Source organism: Pinus tabuliformis, chromosome 9 (assembly GCF_031772625.1).
Source record: "Pinus tabuliformis cultivar Carrire ecotype Pingquan chromosome 9, CPIR1, whole genome shotgun sequence".
Taxonomy (NCBI): domain Eukaryota; kingdom Viridiplantae; phylum Streptophyta; class Pinopsida; order Pinales; family Pinaceae; genus Pinus; species Pinus tabuliformis.
Window position 1 is genome coordinate 1,565,576,044 of NC_142307.1, and position 26,918 is coordinate 1,565,602,961.

At 40.5% G+C, this 26,918-nt stretch overlaps 1 protein-coding gene across 3 annotated transcripts in view; it reads right to left on the reverse strand.

Annotated features, from left to right (window-relative positions):
* LOC149154613 (putative CoA ligase CCL6) overlaps positions 1-26,918 on the reverse strand; it is a 305,760-nt gene that overhangs the window by 14,820 nt on the left and 264,022 nt on the right. For all 3 annotated transcript variants that reach the window (XM_089440150.1, XM_089440151.1, XM_089440149.1), the window contains 2 exons: positions 25,566-25,811; positions 25,258-25,397 (listed from right to left, as the gene is read on the reverse strand). In XM_089440150.1, coding sequence (XP_089296276.1) covers positions 25,258-25,397; positions 25,566-25,811 — 386 coding nt within the window. The remainder of the gene's footprint in view (positions 1-25,257; positions 25,398-25,565; positions 25,812-26,918) is intronic.

Genomic DNA, 26,918 nt, shown 5'->3' on the forward strand with positions numbered 1-26,918 from the left:
GTGCAAGCCTTGAACAATCACTCACATGAACTGCTTGGATCTGCCTCGAATCTGCCTCTAACTGACTGCTACTACTCTGAAAATGATCCTCCAGCCCTCTGGAAAATTATCCCAGCTCTCAACAACTAAATCCACCTCTTGCTCTGCAAAATCGAACTGCCTCTATGAGGCTATGTGAAAGCCCCTACGTAGCCTCCTGGAGAATAAACTCGGCCCCCTCTCACTGCGTCTTTGGAACTAGAAATATTCCTCAACACTCATTGTCTCTACGCTTGACTAACTCTGCTTCTCTTCTAGCTCGAACTCCTCTTCCCTACTCAATTGTTGTTGTTGGATAGCTCGATCTACCAAAATCAATATCGAGTGTATTTTGCTCTATTAAACACACACATGGAGAAGACAACAGGGATGATAAACATTCATTGCGTTTATTATTCACTGTTCACATTCCACACCAACCCTTAGCGAATTAGGTGTCCAACATTCCCCCCCCCAATCTGAAAGGGTATATACGTGTCCAAGAAGAGCGTTGTAATACAAAAATACAACAATGCATGACAACAATAAGTTGAATGTGCTCTCTAAGATGAGAGCATAAGGTAGGAGAAATCGAGGTATGAACCTGTAGTGGTTTAAGGATGACCACCATCATTAGAACGCTTAGTGCAGTGCCTGGAACTCTTCCAAATCTGGCAAGAAGCTGAAATCTTTTGCTAGAGGAAGTGTCCCTAATGCTTTGAAGAAGGAGACCTTCAACCTAGAAAAAAAGGTGGTCTTCAACCTACGGTGGTTTAAGGAAGGCCACCAACCAAAGGCATTCTTAGGGGCTTCTATGTCTCTAGCTACAACTTTGAATCTAGGTATCATTATCTCTGGTTGTAGGCTCAAGCAGAAGGTTCAGGTTGTGGCTCAAGCTTGCTTGATGTGGCTCTGAAACTTGTAGATGACCATCATTACCCCCCTATCCGATACAAGGCGAGAAGATGAAGATAACTCAACTGCAAGACTTTTTAGTACTCATGAACAAATTCTGTGGTATGATTTAAATATCTTGTTGGTTGTTGAAGCCCATTTCCAAGAAGCAATCCATCCAAGGTGAATCTTTGTTTTTGTAGGAGGCTTGGTTTTGAAGAATCTGTTTGAAGAATGAGTATGCTGACCACAATGCTTGCACAGGTGAAGATCAAAAAAATGATCTTTCACATGGGTAACTCGGTCACAATGTTGGCAGTTCAAAATCTGTTGTTGTAGAGGAGGAGGAACAGGTGAAGTTGAATCGTCCTAAAGAAATCCAGCGCTTTGAAATTGGATTGGCTTGGAATAGTCTAGAATATGAAAGGACACATCCTTGTCATATCCAAGACCGGTTTTGTGCTTGTTGTTGACAAGCTCTTCCCAAGTTCTGATGATGGACTTGAGAAGGGCACACTGAACTTCTGCATCTTTTTGCACATTTTCTCCTGAAATGGGTACTATATCTACAATTTCTTGTTGTTGATGGGAGTCTGTCTCAATGTTCTGAACAAAAATAGGTTCAAAATGATGTCTATTCTGTTGTAGCTCTTCTTGCTAGAATTGAGATTCGAGTTGTAGAAACTCGATCTTTTCTTGAGCATCTTGTAGACATGTTTGAATGTCAGCAAGATTTGATTGTGTCTTCAACAATGGACAGAATTAGAGTGCTTAATAACTTTAATAAATTTTTAATTTGAGCCATTCAAAAAATTTCTTGCAACTCCACTCTTCTACTACGTAGTGTTTTCCAATGTTGGCAAACTTTACATATCTATACGTGCTCACAACAAATTTAGTGATAATATGAAGCTGGATAAAAAGATTATATAAAATGGATATACACCTGTGCGCATGAAAAATGTTTGTAAACATGTGTTGTGATCTTTTGAAACCAACTCTAGCTATTACAAGCTCAACAAATCATTTCAAAAAGTGCAAACATAACTGCAATCGCAAAATACAGACTAATGCTTTACTAGACACGAACTTCTGTATAAGCTTATGAAATTGGGTGCCAAACAAATTCTTACCAAAGCTAGACCTACTTCTCTAATAATCCCAACTCACTGGAGAGCTTGGATTTCATCGATTTCACGAGATACCTGTGTTCTTCATAGATGTTCTTGCGTGCTTCTGCTCAACAAATTCTTTGTCCTCGATGGAACCCAATTTGAATACCTCAATCATTTAGCAAATACCACAAAGAAGGAAAAGCAAACCCAAAGTTGTATGAGAGAGCAATGTTCTATAGACTTCTACGTTTGATGCTTGATGATGGGAGATGTCACAAGTTCGAATAGTCAACTGTGGAGAACAAAAAAGCAATTTACCAATCTTCAAATGAGGTGAATGGTCCCTTTCACAAATGCAACACATGACGTTCACTCCACATCGGCGTTAGATTGCATTATAATATATCTTGACATTAGTTAATTTTGTTGTTAGTCGCTCTTAGAATTCTATCAATTGCCACCATGATGAAGCAAATTGTATGCCACCATATCAGGATGCAACATGGAACACTAACAACGCACCAACCATAATCTATACCATCGTATATGATATGACCTTTGAAAAAAATCCAACGCATGTACGCCCACCATAATGCATATATCGCCTTCAAGAGTAAGTTAACGCAAAATGTATATAAAGTTCAAAGCATATACCATATATCCATAGCATACCGTACCAGTAGCTCTATGTAATCGACCTCCCATCACAAGAGTTTCGATCGAGTGCATAGTTCACGATATTTGACACTAAATATAATTATTATATATGCTAGGAGGAGTCTTGAACGCAAAGATTCATCACTAGTTCACAGGTAATTCATCAACGCACTGTACATATGATATATATATATTCTCTTGTAGGAGCACACACATCATTGAAACCACAATCACGTCTTGCAAATATTTGACCAGCGTACATACATTCCAACAAATATGAACCAGCTTGAATAGCAATGTTTTAACCATCGCAGAGAAGGGACTGCGTGCACCATTCAACATAGAGAAGGAAAATCACAGGTGGAAAACGTGCAGTTGGGCTAGTCAACAGTGTTTAAGAATCAACATAGAGAAGGAATAATTTGAGATATAACCAGCGTACATATCAAGAGCGACCCGCTATCAAATGCACAAAAAATAGAGACATAGGTTATAATTAATGAAACGACTAGACGGATAGTGGACGTTGCAAAGGAAGAGCATTAACAATTGCAGAGAATGCCCAAAAATGAGAAAACAGGTTTCTAACAAAGGCCAAATTAGTGGAGCGTTATGTCAAGCATACAATTAGAACACTAAAGTTTTGGCAAGTAAGATAGAGCCAACAGAGCAAAACTGAAAAATCAGTGGCTCAGATTGGAGCAGGGCCAAAATTCGTCTGCTTTGATACCATGTTAAACACACACAAGAGAAGACAGTAGGTAAGATAAACATTCATTGCATTTATTATTCGCAATAATGTACATTTATACATTTCCTTGTGACCCATGGTATTCACATACCAAGAGGTCTCTTGGACTCTGGTGATTATTCACATTCCGCACCAACCCTTAGTGGATTAATTGTCCGACATGCTCCAACCCCATCGACCTCATCTTATAATCTCTCTTTGGCTCACCAAGAACCATGATTAAATCCTCATCAACGACTAAGATCATTTTTAGTCAATCCATGTGAGTTTCTAGAGAATTCTCACCTTTCTCAATTGATTCCCATTACTTAATCGATTTCCCTAAGTTAGACCTTGGCCCTTCTCCTTTCTGTAATTCTCTAGCTATAGCTCTCTCTTCGTAGGCCTTCAGACCTTTCTCATCTAATAGGAAAGACATTCTGGCTTTCCAGATAATGTAGTTGGATGCACCTTCTAGCCTATCCTGATCTCGAAGTCCTATTGATGCCATTTTCTGCAAAACTCACAACTGGGAAATAAATAGGAATATCCTCCTCTCCTGCTTGGCTACCTGCTCTGTAATTCGCACTCCCTTTTGGAATGCGCAGTCCTTCCTGTTGGTTTTGCCTCTGAAACTGGAATTCAAGTTTCCTTCAAGACTGAACTGGAAACCCTCTAGGAAAACTCCCTTAGCGTGTGAAATTTCTCTTCCACCCAATGTTGATTCTTCAAGTACAAAACTGTCGCAAGAATAATTGCGCCTAGATCTACTCTGAGAATTCATTGATCTTCTTCACTGGAACTACTTCCCAGCTTTACCACTACCAGTTGGAACTACCACTGGGCTCTGCAAATTTTCCCTGCCACCTACACTAGAAAATCGACCCCTTTGCCCAACAGTTCGAACCACTTGGCTGGCTCTACGCAAATCTGGAGAAATTGTGTTGTTGCTCACTCTGAACTACAAATTTCTCCCTCTTCGTCTCTGAGCCACTGATCTATCAAACTTGCTCTAATACCATGTGAAATTTTCCTTGAAATGCAACAATTGGAAATTATTCTTCTAACTGGTTAATTATTAAGCAGTTTATTTGCTACAACAAACAACAAATAATTCACACTACAATTCTTCACAAATAAAATACGTTGCAAAAAATAAAATGCTGGAAAATGAGAAATATAGAGCAGACACAAAAAATATGACACTGTTATTTTTGGACAATTGTCCCCGGAAAAACCCAATGAGGGAAAATTGGAGCAGCAAATGAGGGTTTTATTTTGATACAACAGTGAAATTCTAAGTGCAATCTATGAATTCCCAAACTAGCAATCAAATCTGAGAGAAATATTGGCAAAATTACTGAGGGAATTTTACCCTCCTCCACAAACAATCCTAGCTCAGCCTTGCCACTCGAACTGGCTAATTCAGACCCCTCTGTATCGCTTTTATGCAAGCCTTGCACAGTGACTCACACGCACTACCTAGATCTACCTCGAATCTGCCTCTAACTAACTATTGTTGCTCTGGAAATGATTCTCCGACCCTCTGGAAAATTATCTTGGCTCCAGGCAACTGAATCCACCTCGTGCTCAGCAAAATCAAACTGCCTCTATGAGGCTCTACGTAGGCCCTTGTGCAGCCAACTAGAGAATGAACTCGGCCTCCTCTCATTGCCTCTCCAGAACTAGAAATCTTCCTTGACCTCACTGTCACTGCCCCTCACTGATTTTGCTTCCCCTTTGGCTCAAACTCTTCTTCCTTGCTCACTTGTTGTTTCCGGATAACTCAATCTACCAAGGAAAATCGATCTCGAGTGTATTTTTCTCCAACCCCATTAACCTCCTCTTATAACCTCTCGTTGGCTCACCAATGGCCATGATTAAATCCTCAACAATGACTAAGATCATCTCTGAGTCGATCCATGTGAGTTTCTAGAGAATTCTCACCTTTCTCAATTAATTCTCATTAATTAATCGATTTCCCTAAGTTAGACTTGGGTATTTTTAATTATCGATCAATTAATTTAATTGAGCTATCTCTAGCTAGAAATTCTAGAAACTATTTTTGGCTTATGGAGATCTCATGTGTTTTAGCCTCTTGACAAAGTTTGAGACTATACCAATTCTCTGATGCTATCCAACCATCAAAAACTAACACCCTCCAACATTAGGGTTTCCTCTGGTGTAACAAGCCCTCTTTAATATCTCAACAGGAGACCATCGTCATCTGGGCTCTGAATCAGCTCCTTCCCATTAGGTTGTGTCAAGACCATTCTGGGGCATACTAGGTCCAGTGGTGTCATCCTAAAGAATCCTAAAAACCCGGTCAAAGTTTACCAATGTCCTGGGTCCTTGAGGTACTTTATGACATGTCATCTACTAGTGCTATTAGGAGGATCGAGTCTCTCAATGTTGCACCCGATTAATCCATGTACTTCTCTAAAGGAAGTTGGTACATGTGGAGTGGGTTCCCAAGGCCTAGACTATAGTGACCAACCTAACAAAAACAACGTGGATTCTAGTGAAAGCAATCGTCCGTCAGTGAATAACACTAATAGTGCATCTAAGTGAAGTAAACCTGGATGCCAAGAGCATAAAAATTCTTCAAACAAATATACCCTTCCAAAATTAGGACCAAGTTCTCACAAAGGTGTTTTCTCCCTTGGTAGGGGTGGCTAATGGTCAACCATATTACGTGCGTCCAACCCCTAAGGGAAGTGACATTTCCTCGGTCCACCCTTCAATTGATAGGTGTTAGTGCATAAAAATGTGATAATGGATGGGAGCAGACTTCAAGGTCAAGTTCCATTGTCAAAGGGACAAGTTAATGGGGGTGTCCACATCTTGAGTGTATAGATGTGAGGAGGGAGCTTTCGTGGATGTATGAGTTACCAGCTCAGCCTGATTTCTATGCAACTAGCTTCATTTCTCTTCAACCTCTCTACGATTGGATGTTGGAGCTGCAGAGGATGTTTCTCTCAAATGGGTGGAATGCTTGTGTCTATAGAAGTGGATGGGCAAGCCATAGCCCAACTTGTGAGACACAACCAAAGTTTTTGGATGGGAATGGAGCTGTTGTGTGTTATCACATAACCTTTAGTAAAGGTTCTTTGCTTGGTCGATGGCGAGAAGTCCGCAATGGACTACTTGTATGAGGCCATGGATAGGGCCAAGGAAGTTATCCATCGATACTTTCAGGACAAGGGCGAAGAGGGATTCACTAAATGAGATGAGATATGGGGTGTGATTGATGAGCGATGGAACAACACTCTCCATCATTTGATTCATGCAACAAGGCTCTTCCTCATCCTTGCATTCTCTTATGTATGTGGATTTAGGTTTGATGCAGAGGTTATGGATGGACTTTACCAATGTATTCAGAGGGAGGTTATGGATGGACTTTACCAATGTATTCAGAGGATGGTGTTGACTTCCGCTAAACACAATGAGATTTCCAAACAGCTTGAGGTATATAGGTTGAGTTCTGGGACATTTGGGTATGATATGGCTATCCAAGACAACACCACTAGGATGCCAGGTAAGCTACAAGAACAATCTATTTCAATTCACTTTCAAATTTCATGTGTTTTCTTTTTATGACTATCTATGATTCTATTTGAAATTTTGACATTTGTTACTTCATGGAAAATTGAAATATAAGTCATAGTCTTTCCTTGGAAATTTGAATCCTTTCCATTTATTTGTTGTAGATGTTTGGTGGGAAAACTATGTTAGAAGAGTCCTACAATTGCAAAAACTTGCCATTCAAGTGCCAATTCAATCTTGCAGCTCTTCAGCATGTGAGCGCAATTGGAGTGTCCAAGAAGCGCAAAAGGTTAGAAACTTGGAAATTTTCAAATTTAAATTTAGTTTTTTTCATAAGTTCCTTAATTTAATTTATGACATATGTGGAACATCACCCTAAATCCTGATTCATCTAATGATTAATCACAAAACTCCCCTCATTCAGGTTAGATGTCCACTGCCTCAATGACATGGTATATGTGTGAAAATTTTATCTATTGTAACTACTGGAGATTATTCTTCTAACTCAAAAATTAATTCTGTAGTTTATTTGCCTACGGCAAATAACGAATAAAATCATAGCTACAATTTTCACCATAAAAATACTACGGAAAATAAAATACTGGAAATAGAAAAATTCTAGCACACACAATAAAATTGACAATTATTTTTGGACAATTGTCCCCGAAAAAACCCAACTTGGGAAAATCGGTGCAGCAGATGAGGGTTTTATTATTAATGTTCAGCAACAATTCTAAGTACAAAGATTTAGATGCCCAACTAGCAATCTAATCTGAAGAAAACAGTGGCAAAAATATTGTAATAATTTTTTCTCACCCCACAACTATTTTCTGCCTTTGAAATAGCTTCCCTGACCTCTGCATTGAAGTGCCTGCATTAGCCTCTGCGCAATCCCTATGCTGGCCCTCTAAAGATTTCGGCCTTCCTTCCTTCAACTCTTTTGAGAGCTGAAAAACTTCCTCCCAGAATGTTGTTTCTTTCCTCTTCCTCCTGCTACTCACCCTATGGCTCTATCTTCTCTGTTGAGTTGTTGCTGCTAAGAAAATCGAACTGCCCAGGACGCTGAGTATTTGCACTGGGATGATCTCCATCACCACATTGACTTTCTTTTATAATCCATTGTTGGAGCACCAACGACTAAGATTAAAACTTAATCAATGGCTAGGATCATTTCTCGGTCGAACCATGTGAGTTTCTAAATGACTCACGCCTTATCTCAATTAATACGAATTAATTAACCATATTCCCTAAGTTTAGACTTAGGATATATTTAACTCGGTTAATAATCTAATTGAGACACTTCTAGGCGGTATTTCCATAAACGATTTCGGGGTTTTGGAGATCTCGCATATTCTAGTCTCTCCACAAAATTTCGTGACTAGAACACTTCCGATGCTACAAAAACTAACACTCCCTCTTAGTGAGGAATGTGTTCTAGCGTAGCTGCTTCCTGTAGCAACACTCTGTCTCTACATCATCTTCTGTTACGCTATTGATGTATGGTTGTCGCTGCCCACCAATTACTACACAACTCTGATATAAGTTGCATCTGTGTTGCAGCCGACCCTGTCATACTGCTGCCAACACTGCATCTGCACTGCAACTCCCTCTCATATGTCGTTGCTGCAACTTCCACATCTGCAACATCCATTATAGCTTGTCTCTGCTACTGAAACAGGTTCTCCACCATACCCATTTGTTCTTTGAGATAGACAAACTTAGCTCTCCCTAGAGCTTTTGTGAGTGTATTTGCAACCTGCTCTTCTATGGGAACATACTGTAGTTGGATTGTTTTTCATGTACACAATCTCTAATGAAGTGACACCAAATATCGATGAGCTTCGACCTATCATGAAACATTGGATTCTCATAGAGCTTTATGCAACTCTGCGTATCACAATAGGCACTGGTCGCCTCCATCCTCTGCCTAAACAAGCTCACTAGTAACTTCTGAAGCCATATAGCTTCGCACATAGCTGTGATGGCTGCCATATACTCTACTTTTGCAGAGCTCAATGCTATTGACCTCGGCTTCCTGCTAAACCAAGAAACCATCCCTAATCCAACATTGAAGCAGTACCCGGAGTTACTTTTCCTGTCCACTGAACTTCCTGCCCAATATGCATCTGTGTACCCACAAAATCAAACATCATCCTCTCGAGTATATTTCAACCCATACTCAACTGTGCCACAAATGTACCTCAGAATATGCCTTGTTGTTGCCCAATGTACCCTTTTTGGTTCCACCATGAACTGACTAAGGGTATTGACTGCGAAGCAAATGTCTGGCCTAGTGTTGACCAGATACATGAGAGACCCAATGAGCTGTCTATACAAGGTGGGGTTGACATCCTTGTCATCTGATGCATCTATCTTCTTCCAGTTGGTAATCGTGGGTGTAGACATGGGTCTGCAATCTTGCATTCTGAACCTCTTCAGAATATCTGTAGCGTATCTTCCTTGTCTAAGAAATATCTCCCCATCCTTCTATCACACCTCCAATCCTAGGAAATAGTGCATCAACCCCTAATCCTTCATGTCAAATTATGTTGCCAGGTTTCTCTTTCAATCCTCTATGGGTCCTGATGATCCTGTCAAGAATAAATTATCAACATACAAAACTAGAATGAGAGGCTCATCCTCCACCATCAAATAGTAAAGGTTTGGATCTACGTCACTTTTGACGAACCCCATCTGTTATAAGTAGGTGTCAATTCTACCATACAATACTTTGGGAGCCTACTTGAGCCCATATAGAGTCTTCTTCAATTTGCACACGTGTGTACCTCTCCTGAGTCTCAAATCCCTATGTTCGTTCTATGTACATTTCCTCCTCTATCACTCCATTCAAGAAGGTTGTCTTAACGTCCATCTGGTGAATTTGCCATCCCATCTGAGCTGCTAGAGATATAACTGACCGGATAGATGTGTATCTAGGTGAATTTTCCATCCCATCTGAGCTGCTAGAGATATAACTGATCGGATAGAAGTGTATCTAGCAACTGGGGTGAAGGTTTCCTCATAATCTATCCCTTCCTTTTGTGCATACCCCTTTGCCATGAACCTAGCCTTGTACTTTTCTACATTGTCATCTGCCGCATATTTGATTTTATAGATCCACCTTGAACCTACCACTAATCTGTCTTCTGGCCTAGGCACTACCTCTGAAACATCATTCATCATGATAGAGCTATACTTTTCTACCATGGCATCTATCCACACTTGATGTTGTGCGGCCTACTAAAAGTTGGAAGGTTCTACAACCTGAGCTACCAATGCTTGGTACCTATCAGGCTGTCTGCATTGTCTCTTGTTCCTCCTACGAGTTCCAAACTCCTTTGCATCTCTTAATGTCTGATGAACCTCTCTATTGGCTCGACCACTAGTCGTGGGAGGTTCTGCCAAATCCTTCCCATCTCGTCTCTGCTACTCCATCTGCTGAGAACTCCTCGGATTTCCTGCACCTAAGGAAATCTAGTATTGGTCACAGTACTTGACCTTTTTGATTGTCCTCCTGCTTATCCTACTAGTTGCCCATGTGGCTACCCATATTGCTGGACTAAAGGAACTTCTGATGACTAATCTCGATCACCCACAGGCATATCACGAGACCTCCTGAAAGCTCAGTGCTCCATGAACTTCATTTCTTGCCTTACTACTATCTTCTTACTGCTAGGAATGTAGATTCTGATTGCCTTTGAGGTTTCATTGTACCCAACGAAAAACCCCTTCTCTACAATCTAATCCAGTTTGGTCCTTTAATTGTCTGGCACGTGACAATAAGCAACGCTGCCAAAAATTTTGAGGTGGTTGACTTTTGGCTGCTTCTCTATGAAGACACCTTCTAGCGTTTTCTTCCCCAATGCTCTATGAGGAGTCCTGTTCTAAATATACATTGTTGTGTTACATGCTTCTACCACAAAAATCTTGGTAGATCATGGTCATATAAATAGCCTTTGCGGCTCCAACAATGGTTCTATTTTTTTGCTCTGCTACACCATTCTAGTATGGATTATATGGAGTTGTCCATTCTCTCTTGATGCCTTCCTCTGCATAGAAATATGTGAAGTCTTTATCAATGTATTCTCCACCATTATCTGAGTGAAGAACCTTGATTTTCTTCCTTGACGCATTCTCCACGAGAGCTTTAAACTCTCTGAAACGATCGAAGACCTCATCCTTGGTCTTCAAGAATTAGATCCAAGTTTTCCTAGAATGATCATCAATAAAGGTGACAAAATATCCAGCACTGTTGAGAGCTCTAATGGACATTGGGCCACAAATATCTGAGTGTATAAGTCCTAACACGCCATCAGCGCTGCTGTCACTCCTTGGAAATGCCGTCTTAGCATACTTCCTAAGTACGCACCCTCTGCACACATCATCGTGTTCGGTTCCAAGTTCGAGAACACTTGTTACAATTTCTTTGAGTACCCTGAGTGATCCATGATGTAGATGTCCCATTCTCCTATGCCATAATTCATTCAACTCCTTCCCACTGCTACTATTACTACCTATTAGTGCCATTAGATAATCGATTTGTAATCGGTACAACCTGTTACTTCCAACTCCAATTTGTCTTACCTTTTTCCAGCTTGGGTGTTTGACATACACTTTCTTCCCTACGAAGTGAACAACATACCCCTTATCATGTAACTGAGATACTAAAATCAGGTTCATACCCAATCCTAGCACATGCAATACATCTGAAGCGTTGGTGCTTGCTCCTGACTCCCCCTGAAAATTCATGGCACCTCTCCCTGCTAGAGTACATTTTGTTCTATTTCCCATAGTACTCTGGAAATCCATCTGCTCCTCTTTGTAGTTAGAGAAATATTCTCTAACCCCTGTCATGTGAGCTGAAGCTCCATTGTCTATATACCAAACACCCTGTGCAGTTGATCCCGCTAAGCAAGCAAATTCGTCTTCCAATCTGGAAGACAAATCTGAAGTCTCTTGAATGTTACTTTCGTCCATGACTATATTGGAACAATTTTAGTGTGTTATTTATCTTTTCTCCCGACACGGATTCTACTCTGCAACCTACAACAAAACTCTCTGCGTCCAACCAAGATTATGCTCAGTGAAAAATCTGAGTTGCAACTCTCCTTGTGACTGTTTGAATCACTAATTTGGGTAATTCGATTTTCCTGCCTCACTTCTTCTAAAAAATCAAACTATTGCCCTAGTATCTTGAACTGCCTATTTTGGGCTCTTCGCAGTCTCCTCTAAGAATTTTGATCTATTGCTCCCTCTAAACAATGAAATTCCTTTATGCTTCTGAGCTTCCCGGCTAATCAATTAAGCTCTGATAACATGTGAAAATTTTATCTATTTCAACTACTGGAGATTATTCTTCTAACTCAAAAATTAATTCTATAGTTTATTTTCTTACGGAAAATAACAAATAAAATCAGAGCTGCAATTTTCACCATAAAAATACTGCAGAAAATAAAATACTAGAAAGAAATTCTAGCACACACAATAAAATTGACATAGATATTTTTGGACAACTATCCCTGGAAAAACCCAACTTCGAAAAACCGGTGCAGCAGATGAGGGTTTTATTATTAATGTTCAGTAGCAATTATGAGTACAATAATTTAGATGGCCAATTGGCAATCTAATCTGAAGAAAACATTGGCAAAAATATTGTGAGAATTTTTTCTCACCCCACAGTTATTTTCTTCCCCTGAAATAGCTTCCCTGACCTCTACGCTAAAGTGTCTACGTCAGCCTCTGCGTAGTCCCTATGCTAGCCCTCTGAAGATTTCAGCCTTCCTTCCTTCGGCTCTTACAGGAGCTGAAAAACTTCCTCCCAGAATGTTGTTGCTTTTCTCTTCCGCCTGCTACTCATCCTATGGCTCTATCTTTTCTGTTGAGTTGTTGCTACTAAGAAAATCGAACTGCCTGGGCATTTGAGTATTTGCACTAGGATGATCTCCATCACCACATCGACTCTCTTTTATCATGCACTGTTGGAGCACCAACGGCCAAGATTAAAACTTAATCAATGGCTAGGATCATTTCTGGGTCGATCCGTGTGAGTTTCTAGATTATTCATGCCTTATCTCAATTAATATTGATTAATTAACCATATTCCTTAAGTTTATACTCAGGAAATATTTAAAACTCGGTTAATAATCTAATTGAGACACTTTCAGGCAAAATTTCCAGAAACGATTTTTGGGTTTTGGAGATCTCATGTATTCTAGCCTCTCCACAACATTTTGTGGCTAGAATACATACGATGCTACAAAAACTAACAATATGTCTACAACAATCTTAGTTATGAGACAGAAAGATAAACAAAGTACCTGATACAGATTCCATTTCATTTGAGGCACTTGACACCACGAGTCCGTGGAGGGTGGAGACCAAGAATCTTATCATGGAGGAGGCACTCGAGTGGTTGGAGCAAGAGAATGAGCAGAGGGAGGCAAAGGAGGAGGAGGAGGATGCTCCACTTGTAGGAGAGACAGATTTAGAGCAAGGGGAGGATATTGAATTTGAGAGTGTGTCAGAGCCACAACCACTACTACAACGACCACCGCCACAGAGGCTGCCAACTAGGGGAAGAGACAGAAGGCATCCCACTTCATATTCCACATTTTCCCAAAGAGTTTCACATTTCACATCAGGTTCAGGCTCAACACATCACACCTACTGCTTCTAGAGGAAGAATGACATCAGTGACCTTGCCCGTAAAAGGGGTAGAGGGAATTGTTGAAACCTGATATTTGAGTGCATCATGATTAGCCTTGTAGGCTTTTAGTATCTAGATGCCTCATGATGATCATCTCATGAGATACACATTTTTGTTTTGATGTGATTTTCTTTGATCTTATTAAGACTTGTGACAAAGGAAGGTCAGAACAGGTATCATATTTCAGTATCAATGTTTGATGCACCACTTGACATATTATACATTTTACACAATGGTTTTATCTTCATATTTATGTGACAATGTGTTTGTTTGAAGTTGATGTTGCTTCAGAAGTTTAAAATTTTGAAAAAAAAAGAGTATTTTTTTAATTTTTTCAGTTCCCTGATAATTTCCCCAATATTGTTGATAATTAAAATTTTGGACCCCCAATGATAAATTGCTGATAACGATGAATGTAACACTTATGGAGTCTATGGGATAATTAAACTTAAGAGAAAACAACTAAAGCGTAACAAGGATTAAGGGAAATATGAGACCCTAGGTTTCAAACCCTAGATATCCTTTTTGTGAGGGAGCAAAGTCAATGGGGAGAGCTTGTTGAAAGTTTCACCCATAGGATTGTCATACAAATTTTATAAGTGGGTAATGCATGCAATACTCTTACCAAGATTCCATAGAATAATTTTCAACAATAACTAGCCCATAAAAGCACTAGATAATTAACCATTCCATACAATAGCCACAAAATAAAAATATTTATCAATCACAAGGTGTACTTACAAGATAGAATGCATGACCAAATCATTTATTGCTCCAAAATGACATCTCCAAAGCCAAAGAATAGCTCCAAAAGCAAAAATCCTCAAAATATCACAATTCCACAAGGTACAAGACCACAATTCAGTTAGGTCAAATTCTCTAACAGAGTTGAACTAGATCTCAAGTGATGATGAAAATAATTTGAGAGTATCCTATATTTATATGAGGTTTAGATCTCCTAATTTAGCTTGACAAAGCCCCTAAAAGCATGTTTGATCATTGAATGACCTTGGGTTACAAGGAAACTCATTACCTAATGACAAAATAGAGATAATAGCCCACATGTGTCAGTCATTGCCTCTTAAATTGCTAACGTCGTGCCTACTAAGGGCTCCAAATGCCATGCCAAAGTGTGATGAGGTGTCCAGATGTGTGTATGACCCAAAAATTTGAGGGTTGGCCCTCAAATCCACCTCAATATCTCTTGTGGGGTCCCAAGTGCAGTTGGGTTGCCATCAAGTGATCTCCATGGTTCTCCAATTGTCAAATAAGGCCTCCTTTTGTCCAACATTAGGGCTTCCTCTATTGCAACAAGCCCTCCATAGTCTCTCAATGAGAGACCATCCTCATCTGGGCTCTAAATTAGCTCCTACCCATCAGGTTGTGTTAAGACCAGCGTAGCGGCATACTGGGTCCAATGGTGTCATCCTAAAGAATCCTTAAAACCAGGTCAAAGTTGACTAACATCCTAGGTCCTGGAAGTCCTCTAGGATGTGTGATCTACTAGCGCTATCTGGAGGCTCCAATCTCTCAATGCTACACCTGCTTAGGCCATGTACTTATCTGAAGGGCATAGGTGTGAAAAATCGATTACTCGATACCTACTGCAGCAAACTGATTGTATTTCACCTACTTGTTAAATTAATTGAACAAGTTGCAGTTTTCTACGACAAATACTGAAATACATACACTGCAGCATACACCAAAATAAAATTACAGAAACTAAATACAGCACGGGAGAGAAATAAGCATCACACACATGTACACAGTTATTTTTGGACAAATGTCCGCCGCAAAACCCAATGCGGGAAAACCGGTGTAGCAGTTGAGAGTTTGTATTATTAAGCAGTAGTTTTATGAACACAATATTTGGATGCCTTGCTGGCTATCCAGTACAAAGAATATCATTGACATAAGAATAGTGAGAAGTACCTGACACTATCACAGGCGATCCCGACTGATCCAACCACAGAATGGTTTGCCCCTTGCTGCCTCTACGCAGTGACTGTGTCAGCCCAACATCACAGCATCTAGGGACATCGTCACTCCCTCTATTGACCGATTTGCCTCCTAGGAACTTCGATTTCCACCTCTCGGTCTCACACCCCGGCTTCTGGCTTCAAAATTTTATTCCTTCAACAAAATATAGACCTCCTCAAGGCTTTCGAGTTGCCTCTGCGTGGCCCTACGTCAACCTCTCTGGCTCTGCGCTGCCTCTGCTGGATCTCTCTCTGCCTTCTCTGCTGAGAACTTCCAGATTAGGAGAAATCTCCAACTAGAACTATCCCTGCCCCTCACTGTAAAAGATCACTTCGAATTCTGTTCCCGGCAACTCCTGTGCTTTAGAAATTCGATCTTTTGATCTCCCACTCGATGTGCTTTCCAAATGCCCATCCAGCCTCCTCTTATAATCCTTTTGTTGAGAACCAACGGCCCAGATTAGATCCTAATCAATGGCTCAAATCATTTTGGCTTGATCCTCGTCTTCTTCTATAAGTTTCACCCACAATTAGATTAAAATTTAATACCCTTTAATTATTTTAATTTCCTAAGTTTAGACTTAGGAACCCATTAAAAATAATTAATTATTTTAATAAAACAATGCTCGAGTGGAATTTCTCAAAACGATTTATGGGTATTGTGGAATGCACGTGTCCAAGCCTCCCTGCAAATTTTGAGGCTTCGAGCACGTCAGATGCTACTAGAAATCAACAATGGGTACTTATGGAGTGGGTGCATAAAGCTTGGGCTGCAGTGACCAACCTGACAAAAAGAACATGGATTCCAGTGAAAGCAACTATCTATCAGAGACTAATATCAATAATGCATCTAAGTGAACCAAACTTGGACATCAAGGGCATGATAATACTTCAAACAAGATCCTCTTCCAAAATCAAGACCAAGTTCTTGCAAAGGCGTTTTCTCCCTTGGTAGGGGTAGTTAATCGTCAACCCTATTAGATGCTTCCAGCCCCTAAGGGGAAGTGACATCTCCCTGGTCCATCATTCAATCGATAGGTGTTAGTGTATAATAATGTGGTAATGGAGGAGAGAAGATTTCATGGTCAAGTGCCATGATCAAAGGGACCAACTAATGGGGGTGTTCACATCTTGAGTGTTCAGATGTGAAGAGAGAGCATTCGTGGATGCATCAGTTACCAGTTCAACTTGAATTCTCCACCCCTCTTGTGCGCCTTTTACTTCTTTTTTATTTTTCCTTGTATTACCGCTCATAGCTCATGGGTTAGAGCTTTCTTTGTATGATGTAACAATTTTATTACCCCTTTAAGATGAGTTAGTTTATTGCTCATTAGGGTTGGGACATGCAAGGGTTCCTTTTTTATGTAATCAAGCATCATGTGCTCAGGCAATAGATGATGAACATATGAGGGAGGTAGATCTCATGCTAGGCCTTTGCCCACATACTAATCTTTATGTATCAACCATATTTTCCATTTTGATTTTCCTTCTTTTGTTACATTGTGGCCATGATATGCTTTTTCTTTTCTTTTAGCTGCATCAACGTCCCAGGGTAAAGTTTTCGATCCCTACTCAAGTTATGTAAGCATATCAGTGTCAAATCCCCAAGAACCAATGACAAGTTCTACCCGAAGAATGGAGGTATGGGGCTTGTAATGTGGAATGGGAAGTGTTAAGTATGGTAAGGGGAGAATGGGACATGCTATCTCAAACATGGTTTTCCAAGTGGTGCCCATCCTATAACCCAAAGGACCTTAAGGGAGGTCTCATTGGACTAATTTCAAAGACTAACCCCAAGTAAGGTGAGAGAACAAAATAATGGTCAAGGTTTGTCAATCTTCCAGATCACCCCATTATACATACTAAATGCCCAGAACAAGCAAGTATAAGCACCGGATTGCAAAATGATCAAAGTACCCTTTAAAAAGCAACCCACCTTCATCCAAGTGCCAATGTCGAAGGTGAGAGGTAGATGGATGATGCAAATGGCACAGGCACATGGCATATCATCGTTTAATGGTGGATGGTAGGGGCTGCTGGCTTTCTGTCTGAACAACTGGCTGTCAAATGTAGGAGAAAGTTTTCTTCCTATGGAGTTACCCATTTTGGTGGGTAACACCCCACACCTATAGAGGTCTTGGCTTTGGGTTTGGCTGATGCAAGAATATGTGACAATTATATTATATAACTTCAAAAATTCATACGAAAAAGTCAAGCTAGATTTTATCTGTTTATATTCATAATAGTTTGGATAAGTAGAAATATTGGTATTGTTCATAAGTCTTCCCATGTCATGATGAAATCTCTGAGGACACAGTGTTAAAGTCAGCGTGCAAAACGGGCATAACTCGTTATGGTTAAGTCTAATACGGGCGCTCTTCAAATTTATGAGTAATAGAACTCAGAATCCAATCCTGCTCAGATTTTATGTGTTGATTTCTGGTAGCATCAAATGTGTTCTGTCTCAAAATTTGCAGTGAGGCTTAAACACATGCATTCTCCGATACCCAAAAATCGTTTTGGGAAATTCCATCGAGAAACAATTTTATTAAAATAATTAATTATTTTTAATAGGACCCTAAGCATAAACTTAGGAAATTAAAATAATTGATGGGTATTAATCTAAACTGTGGATGTAACTTCTAGAAGAAGACGAAGATCAAGCCAAAATGATCTAAGCCATTGATTAGAAGTTAATCTGCGTTGTTGGTTGTCCAATAAAAAGATATAAGAAGAGGCTTGAGGAGCACTTGGCGAACACACGCAGAGAAGATCAAGAGTTCGATTTTCTGAAGCAGAGCAGCTACCGAAGAGATTTTCGATAGTGATTTTTTGCAGAGAGGGGCAGGGATAGTATCTAGTGAGGATTCTTTTCTTTGGCCAGAGAGTACAAGGCAGAGAGGACAAAACAATGTCCAAAGAGAGACTAACATTGGCCCACGTCGTGCTGATGCAGCAGCAATGCAGAGCCTAGAGGGAGATCGAATTTCCTGTTGAGGAAATCGAGTTTCAGACGCTGGGATCTGGGGTGTGAGACCGGGAGATCGGAAATCGAAGTTTCTAGGCAGCAGAGGATCAGAAGGAAGAGCAGCGTAGTCCCCAGTAGAGGTGACGCAGAAGTTGTGCAGGGTTGATGCCATTTTGTGTAGAGGCTAACGCAGAAGGGACACAAAAGGGACGCAGAACCTCTTTCCAGCGAGATCAGGGTCTGATTCTTCCAATGACAGGGTGAGAGCATCTCACTACGTGTTTTGTCCAGTTTTTCTCTGTATAGGATAGTCAGTTGGGCATCCAACAAATTGTACTCAGAAATTACTACTACTTAATAATAAAACCCTCATATATGTTGCACCGGGTTTCCCGCATTGGTTTTTTCCGGGGACATTTGTCCAAAAATAACTGTGTAGATGTGTTGTATCTCTTTCCTGTTCAATTTCTTGTTTCTGCTTATAATTTAAATGGTGTACACTGCAGTGTATTAGTTTTGATATTTACTATAGGAAACAGCAAGTAACTTGATTCATAAATTATCAAGTAGGAGAAACTTAATCAGTTGTTGTAGTAGAAATTTGGGCATCCAAATTTTCACATTATGTTGTAAGCTAATGAGTTTACTGCATGTCCGTATGTTGAACACGCTTCTTGCCGAAGAAATTCTCTTGGATAACTTGTAAATTATGTATAGTACAATGATCTAATATGTGCCAATTATCTAGAGATAAAGAATAGTGGCCTTAATAAATGTGAACGTATTTTAGTGCAAATGAAATTGCTTTTATCTCTTCATTTACCAACTACCAGATATTTGTGAAAATTTCTAAATCTACACATCAGAAATCCTACTGCAATCATTGGTTTATCATCTCCTACTTGTTTTTACATTCAACAAGTTATTTAATTATTTAAACATTGTTTAAAAACACTACTATAGACTACACTGACATAGATCATAAACTGAAATAGATATGAGAGAAACACACAAGGGCACCGTTATTTTTGGACAAGCGTCCCCAGAAATACCCAATGCAGGGAAACCAATGCAACAGCTCTAAGGGATTTCTATTATTAAGCAGTAGTTTTGAATACAACTCTGGATGCCCTCTCGGCTATCCAGTTACAGAGATAAAATATACTGGCAGAAACCTAAGTGAGATTACCTCACTTCACTCGGCAAAATCCCTCTGATCTGGCAACTGGACTGACTATCCCCGGCTACAACTGCACTGCCCCCTCACAGTAGCTGCATGGCCCTGCGTGGAGCACTCTAAGACTCTGCGTCAACTCTGCGCCGCCTCCTCTACCTCCTGGAGCTCTGACGTCAACCTTCTTGGTTGATCTGCTGCTCCCCGACTGAATTCAGACTTCTACAGGACAGCAACTCTTCCCCTCCGCTGGCACTGCATCAAGCAATGCATGGGCCCTCCTGGCCCAGCTTCAACCTCCCTGGTCTGTGCTGCCTCCTCTGGCTTATCTCTGCCTCTCTTTGTTGTGTATTCGAGGTCCTGGAGAAGATCCTCCAACCCCAACTATCCCTGCCTCTCTACTGCAACTCTGATCACTAGTTCAATTTTCTCAGCAAACCACGCCCCAGAAAAATCGAACTTCTTTGATCACTTGGTGTATCTCCAACTGACCCTCAAGCCTCCTCTTATACTTTTCCTGTGGATGAATCAACAACTGATATTAAGTCCCTAATCAACGACTAAAATTAAAACAGACTTGATCCTCGCCTTTTAGAAGCTTCTCACCCATATTTTTATTAATACCCATTAATATTTTTATTTTCCTAAATTTAGACTTAGGAACCCCATTAAAAATATTAATTATTTTAATAACTCATCATCCGGGTGGAATTTCTCCAAACAATTTATGGGTGTTGGAGATCTCATGTATTCTAGCCCCTCCACAAAATTTCAGAGCTAAAGCACATCCGATGCTACCCAAAATTAACACTCCCTCTTAGCGAGGAATGTGCTCTAGCAATACTTCTAACTAGAAGCATCACACTGATCTACGACATCGGAACTCTGTGTTGTTGATGCTTGGCCTGCTGCCCTTCATCCACTGCACTGCTGCAACCTGTAGTGTTGCCCATGACACTACCACTGTCACTACTACATCTGTATTGTAGCTCCCTCTCAATACGCTGCATGATTTTGCTCATAGCACTGACACTACTAACTGCTGCACTGCAACTTGGTTGCTGAGAAGTAGGCAATTAAAAAGCCACCCAAAAGCTGGCATGCTGGTCAGTCTGGATACCCCGTGATGTTGAAGCTACCTCTGCTGCTAATCTGTGTTGACCCTTTGTTGCTACTGCATTGCTGCAATATGCATTGTGCCTCCTGCACTGTTGCAACCTCCACTGCGCTGCTTCAGACTCTGGCACTCTAACTCCACCATTGTTGCTCTATCATCCTTCGCACCAAATGACTCCCGTCAATATGCTATGGTCGTTAAGGGCTCCCATAGCCGTATGTGATCCAAGAGTTTGGGCACCTCAAGCATCCTGCCCCCGTGTAGTCCTCTTGACTACAGCTCGATGTCACCCCACCTCTTCTCCAAAGGTGCATGAGCACTCATGGCACAATCCTCGTCATCATCCTCCTTGTCAGTTTTCGTTGGAGCAGCCTTCGAGTCAGAAGCCTCTTCCTTGCCCTTCTTCCGGGGGCACTGAGTTGCGAAATATCCTAGTTCACCACACCTGAAGCATCTAACCTTCGATATATCCTTTTTCTTCCTTTTTTGCGCCCATGTTGTCCCGATAATGCAAGATTAGCATCCTCCTCCTCCCTCCTTGACCCAGGCTCCTTTGCTACTACTTCCTGCCTTGGTCAACCTCATGATCTCTTCATGTCGAAGAGCTGCCCACATTTCCTCCCAACTATGAGAGAAGCTCTGCCCAAGATACTCTGGACAAATGTCTCCTAGTCTTCGGTGACTGCATTCAGGGCAATCCTGACCATGAACTCAGGATCTGGTGTAGACCCCACGGAAGTCAGCTGGTCTCAACTCCCTTGCAACCTAAGAAGGAAGGGATTGATCTCTTATCCCTTCTGCATCTAGTACTGTCTCAACTGATTCTCCAATAGCATCTTCCATTGAAAGGAAGTCCCCTGGTACAAGGTGGTCAACGTCTCCCACATCTCCCTTGTTGTTTCCTTCTTAGCAATGTGTGGGACCACATGATCTTTGACCCCGTCTATAATCATGCATTTAGCCTTCCCTTGGGCCTCCTCGTACTTCTAAAGCGGATCAGCGTCAACCAAAATAGCAACTACCTTCAAGGCATAGTCCTTGATGCGATTCTTGTGTAGGACTGCCAGGATCCTGGCCTTCTAGATGACAAAATTGGATGCTCCATCCAATTTGTCTTGATCCCTCAGTCCATTGACTTCCATCTCTGCTCAACAAATATAAGACTAGTTCTCTTCTCCCTCTCCTGTTGTTAATCTAGTCAAGACTCGTATTTGGATTTCTTCGGCGCTAGAAATCCTCTAAGGAGCAATTTCCTATAGACTCCCTCTGAGTCCTAATTTCCTTCACGAAAATCCTCCCAACAAATGCCGAATCACTCCTCTTCAATCCTCCTTTGCTACTGCAACCCAGATCTAGATTTCTTTGGCTAGAAATCTGTCAAGGCAATGACTCCCTCTACCTTGGCTTTGTCTCCACAGACATTGTTCTGCACCAATAGCAACAGCACCCACCAACTCCACTGATCGAATCTGCTCTGCTCCTCCAACTCCGACAACTGACTGATTTGAGCCTCTCAGGCTCTACGCTTACCCAGAGAGCTAACACAGTCACTGCGTGAGCTCCTCTCGGGTACTGTGTCATCCTCTATAGGTTCAAAATGATGATGCAGGCACTGCATGAGCCTCTGCGTCACATCTCTAGCTCTGCATCACTCCTTCAACTGCTCCTCTGCCTTTGAAACAACATTGTCACTCGGGACCGCTGCTTCTCTGTAGCAAATTCACTGGTTTCCTAGTTGATGTCTTCAATATCCTATGATCTGCAATTCTCTGATACCATGTGAAAACTTCTGAATCTACACATCAGATATCCTACTGCAATCACTGGTTTATCATCTCCTACTTGTTTTTAAATTCAACAAATTATTTAATTATTTAAACAATGATGAAAAAGACTACTGCAGACTACATTGACATATAAATCATAAACTAAAATAGATATGAGACAAACACACAAGGGACATCGTTATTTTTGGACAAACGCCCCTGGAAAAACCCAATGCGGGAAAACCAGTGCAGCAGCTCTGAGGGTTTTCTATTATTAAGCAGTGGTTCTGAATACAACTCTGGATGCCCTCTCGGTTATCCAATTACAGAGATAAAATATACTAGCAGAAACCTGAGTGAGATTACTTAACTTCATCCAACAAAATCCCTCTGATTCGACAACTGGACTGACTATCCCCTGCTATAACGGCGTTGCCCCTTCACAGTAGCTACGTGGGCCTGCGTGGAGCACTCTGAGACTCTTCGTCAGCTCTGCTCTGCCTCCTCTACCTCCTGGAGCTCTGACGTCAACCTTCTCGGTTGATCCTACTGCTCCCCGGCGGAATTCAGACTTCTGCAGGAGGGTAGCTCTTCGCCTGCGCTAGCACTGAGTCAAGCAATGTGTGGGCCCTCCTGGCCCAGCGTCAACCTCTCTGGTCTGCGTTCCCTCCTCTGGCTTATCTCTGCCTCTCTTTGTTGTGTATTCAGGGTCCCGGAGAAGATCCTCCAACCCAACTATCCCTGCCCCTCTGCTGCAACTCTGATCAGCGGTTCGATTTTCTCAGCAAACCACGCCTCAAAAAAATCGAACTTCTTTGATCACTTGATGTATTTCCAACTGACCCTCAAGCCTCCTCTTATACTTTTCTTGTTGATCAATCAACGGCCAAGATTAAATCTCTAATCAATGGCTAAGATTAAAACAGACTTGATCTTCACCTCTTAGAAGCTTCTCAACCATATTTTTATTAATACCCTTTAATATTTTTATTTTCTTAAGTTTACACTTAGGAATCCCATTAATATTAATTATTTTAATAACTCATCATCCGTGTGGAATTTCTCCAAATGATTTCTAGGTCTTGGAGATCTCATGTATTCTAGCCCAAATTTTGGAGCTAGAGCACATCCGATGCTACCCAAAATCAACAATATTAAACGAAGTAAAATAAACTCATGAAACCGAGGCATTCAGGTTGCCATGTTAATCCCAATGTAGCACGACTCTTATAAGACCTGCGAGTACACGCAGGTCTTGAAGGGTTCTATAGCGAGATGGGTCACTCGCATAGGACCCGCGATGTCTACCTGTACTCGTCCAAACCCACGTAGAACCTATCTAATCGTATTGAACCCGTGAAGACCAGCATGCGACCCGCATAGGGGATCCACCGTGAACCCACCCAAAATTCATATTTTTTTTTTTTTGGAGATCATATTTTTTAAGTTTTTTTTGTATTTTGACGAGTCTTATACGGGTCATTCCCGAGTCTTATACAGGTCACCGAATCAATACCCAGACGAGTCTTATATGAGTACGAGTCATGCAACATTGGTTAATGCAGAGACCATCGAAGATTTTCCTCAGATATTCCTATACAAATAAAATTCATTCTAAAATCAATTGCTGGGAGTTAGTGAAAAGAATGGATGCCATCTCCTTCCTAGTTAACATGGGCTAGAAAATAATAAGCCAATCAATCTGGACAAGTAAGTGGAATAGACCCATTATGTCAGTTTTGTCTTGTCGGCCATTGACCCAAGATTTTTTAGATTGATGCACTGTTATGCAAGCCTTGTATATTAAATTTCTTTGTTTTGACATGTGATTTCTGAAGATATCTGATTTTCACATATTTAGTTTGTGTGTGAAGGGTTGTACTTAAGGTTCTTAAATTGCAATGGATGTAACCGATATCCCATAAATGAATATGACATTGACTTTAAATAACTACAAAGACAATTGTCTTGATAGTATACAATTGTTACAATTCTATATATCAAACTTTCCAAGAAGATAAACTATGGACATTCTATGCATGTTTCCATACGAAAATTCCAGAAAAATTCTGGCACGTGTTTACCAATGATTATTGTTAACAAATTACCGATGATGTCTCCAAAAGATGATTTTGGATCAAAGATTTAATCACATACTTGTCAAACACAGAAGAATTTCTATTTTTAATTCAAAACTATGTTCACCCAAACGATGAGTAAAACAAAACTTCATTATTTTCAGACTTTTTTATTATAGGATTCTTCTAGGTTTCCATATCCATAAGACAGAAAATCTGCATACATTTAAAAGTTGCTAATCATGAAAGTGTTTCTAAAGTCATGCTGGCAGACTTACTGTACAGGGTTTATGTATGCACATTTCATAGATTCAGAAACCATTTGTAACTAGACTCGGAGAGAATTATGATCATTAACCATTGCTTTCAAAAAGCACAAACGTAAATGGGTTCTAGCAGCAGAAGATATATAGCACTATCTAACTTCCAACAAGGTCAATAGTTTCACTTCTTAGATGCTATGTCTGTTTGAAGTTTCTAAGAAAACAACATATGTTAGACCTGCATACCGAAGCAGTAGCAGAACAACGGCTGTATACATTCTCTAAATTTTCCACTGCAACGTATTCACCCTGTGAAAGTTTGAAAATATTTTTTTTCCTATCAATGATTTTCAATGATCCATTTGGTTGCCACTCGCCAATATCACCTGCACCAATCAAGACAAATTTTATTCCTGGGTTAATATTCATTGAGACACGTAAGGGCATGGATACAATGAGTCACTCATACTATCATTTAGGTGCTGTCATAATTAAAATATTCAGCCAAGGCCAACAGAAAAATGCATCTTGAGATGTTCGACTATGCTTGTTACCTGTGTGAAACCAACCATCCATAAGAACGTCACTAGTCAGATCTTCACGCTTGTGATACCCACAAAATATGGTGTTTCCCCTTATACAAATCTCTCCACGTGGTGTTCCGGAAAGTGCATCATAGCCCATCTCAGGGACCGACTTAAGCCGCACATCAATGGATGGAACAGGCACTCCAACTGTTCCAACCATGGAGAAGACATTGGCCAAGGAACTAAAACTTCCAGCACATGTTTCGGTCAAACCTGGTTATATTAAATAACAAAAAAGCACTCGTTTAATACATAGACAATTGTAAATTATACTCCAGTCAGTAATCAGTACTTCTTAACTGAAATGAGAACAATGCTTCAGCTTAAAATGTATGCTTTTTTTCTCTCAAGCACAAGCTTTATTGAAAATAATATGCCTTTTACAGATGGAATATATTACAGCCTGTGCAAGACAAGTTCGACTGAGAGTTGAAAAAGAAACATAGTGAGGACCTAATAAATTAAACCTTAATGGTAGTTCTCATGACACAAAGACAGTCAACAATAAGAAAACTGATAATTAAATATAAAGTGAGTTAATAAGTAGACAAACTCGCCATTTCCAATGAGTCTTTTTATTCTCATGAGGCAACTTTCTGCCCTGATCCACTCGTTTTGTTGAAATTTCAGCGATTTGAGTTGTCTTAAAATAAGCCAAAACCCTTGATAGGAAAGCACCATGGTCAAAGCCCTCATCAATCAGCAAAATCCTACCAGATTTGGAGAAGAATATCGGGTGGAAAGAAGTTAAGTTTTCCCACTAACTAACTTCATTAAATATTACCACACTGGAAGGTCTCACATGCTCTGACAGGCAGCGTAGTAATAGGCATTGAAGAGTCACCCAGGGGCATGAATAAATAATCCAAAGTATTTAAGAGAGGATATTCCCCTTCTATCCTTGACTGGACAGCAGCACAGTTTTACTTCCAAATCTTAGATTTGTTGTAGAACTATCTCAACTTGTGTAGAGGAAAAGGTTGTTCTTGCTTTGCATGGAATAAGTGCCCAAAAGTTTGGAATTTTTTGGCAAAAACTAGTAACAGTTATTGGTGATGTTCCCTTCATGTTTATCCTATTGCCATATCTTATCTAACATGGTGATGCTCTTACCTAATTTCATCTTATCTGATTTATTAGAGTCGGATCTTTTAGGGACTCTACTACTAGGAGAGAGTGGTGACCCCATATTGCACTTTACTCCTTAGAGGTCTTTGCCTTGGATCACTCCACAGACCGTGCACAAGGTTAATCTTCAAAGGCGTTCCAACTTCTCCAGTCAATGACCATCTCCCTGGAGCATCTTCCCCCCTTCAATAC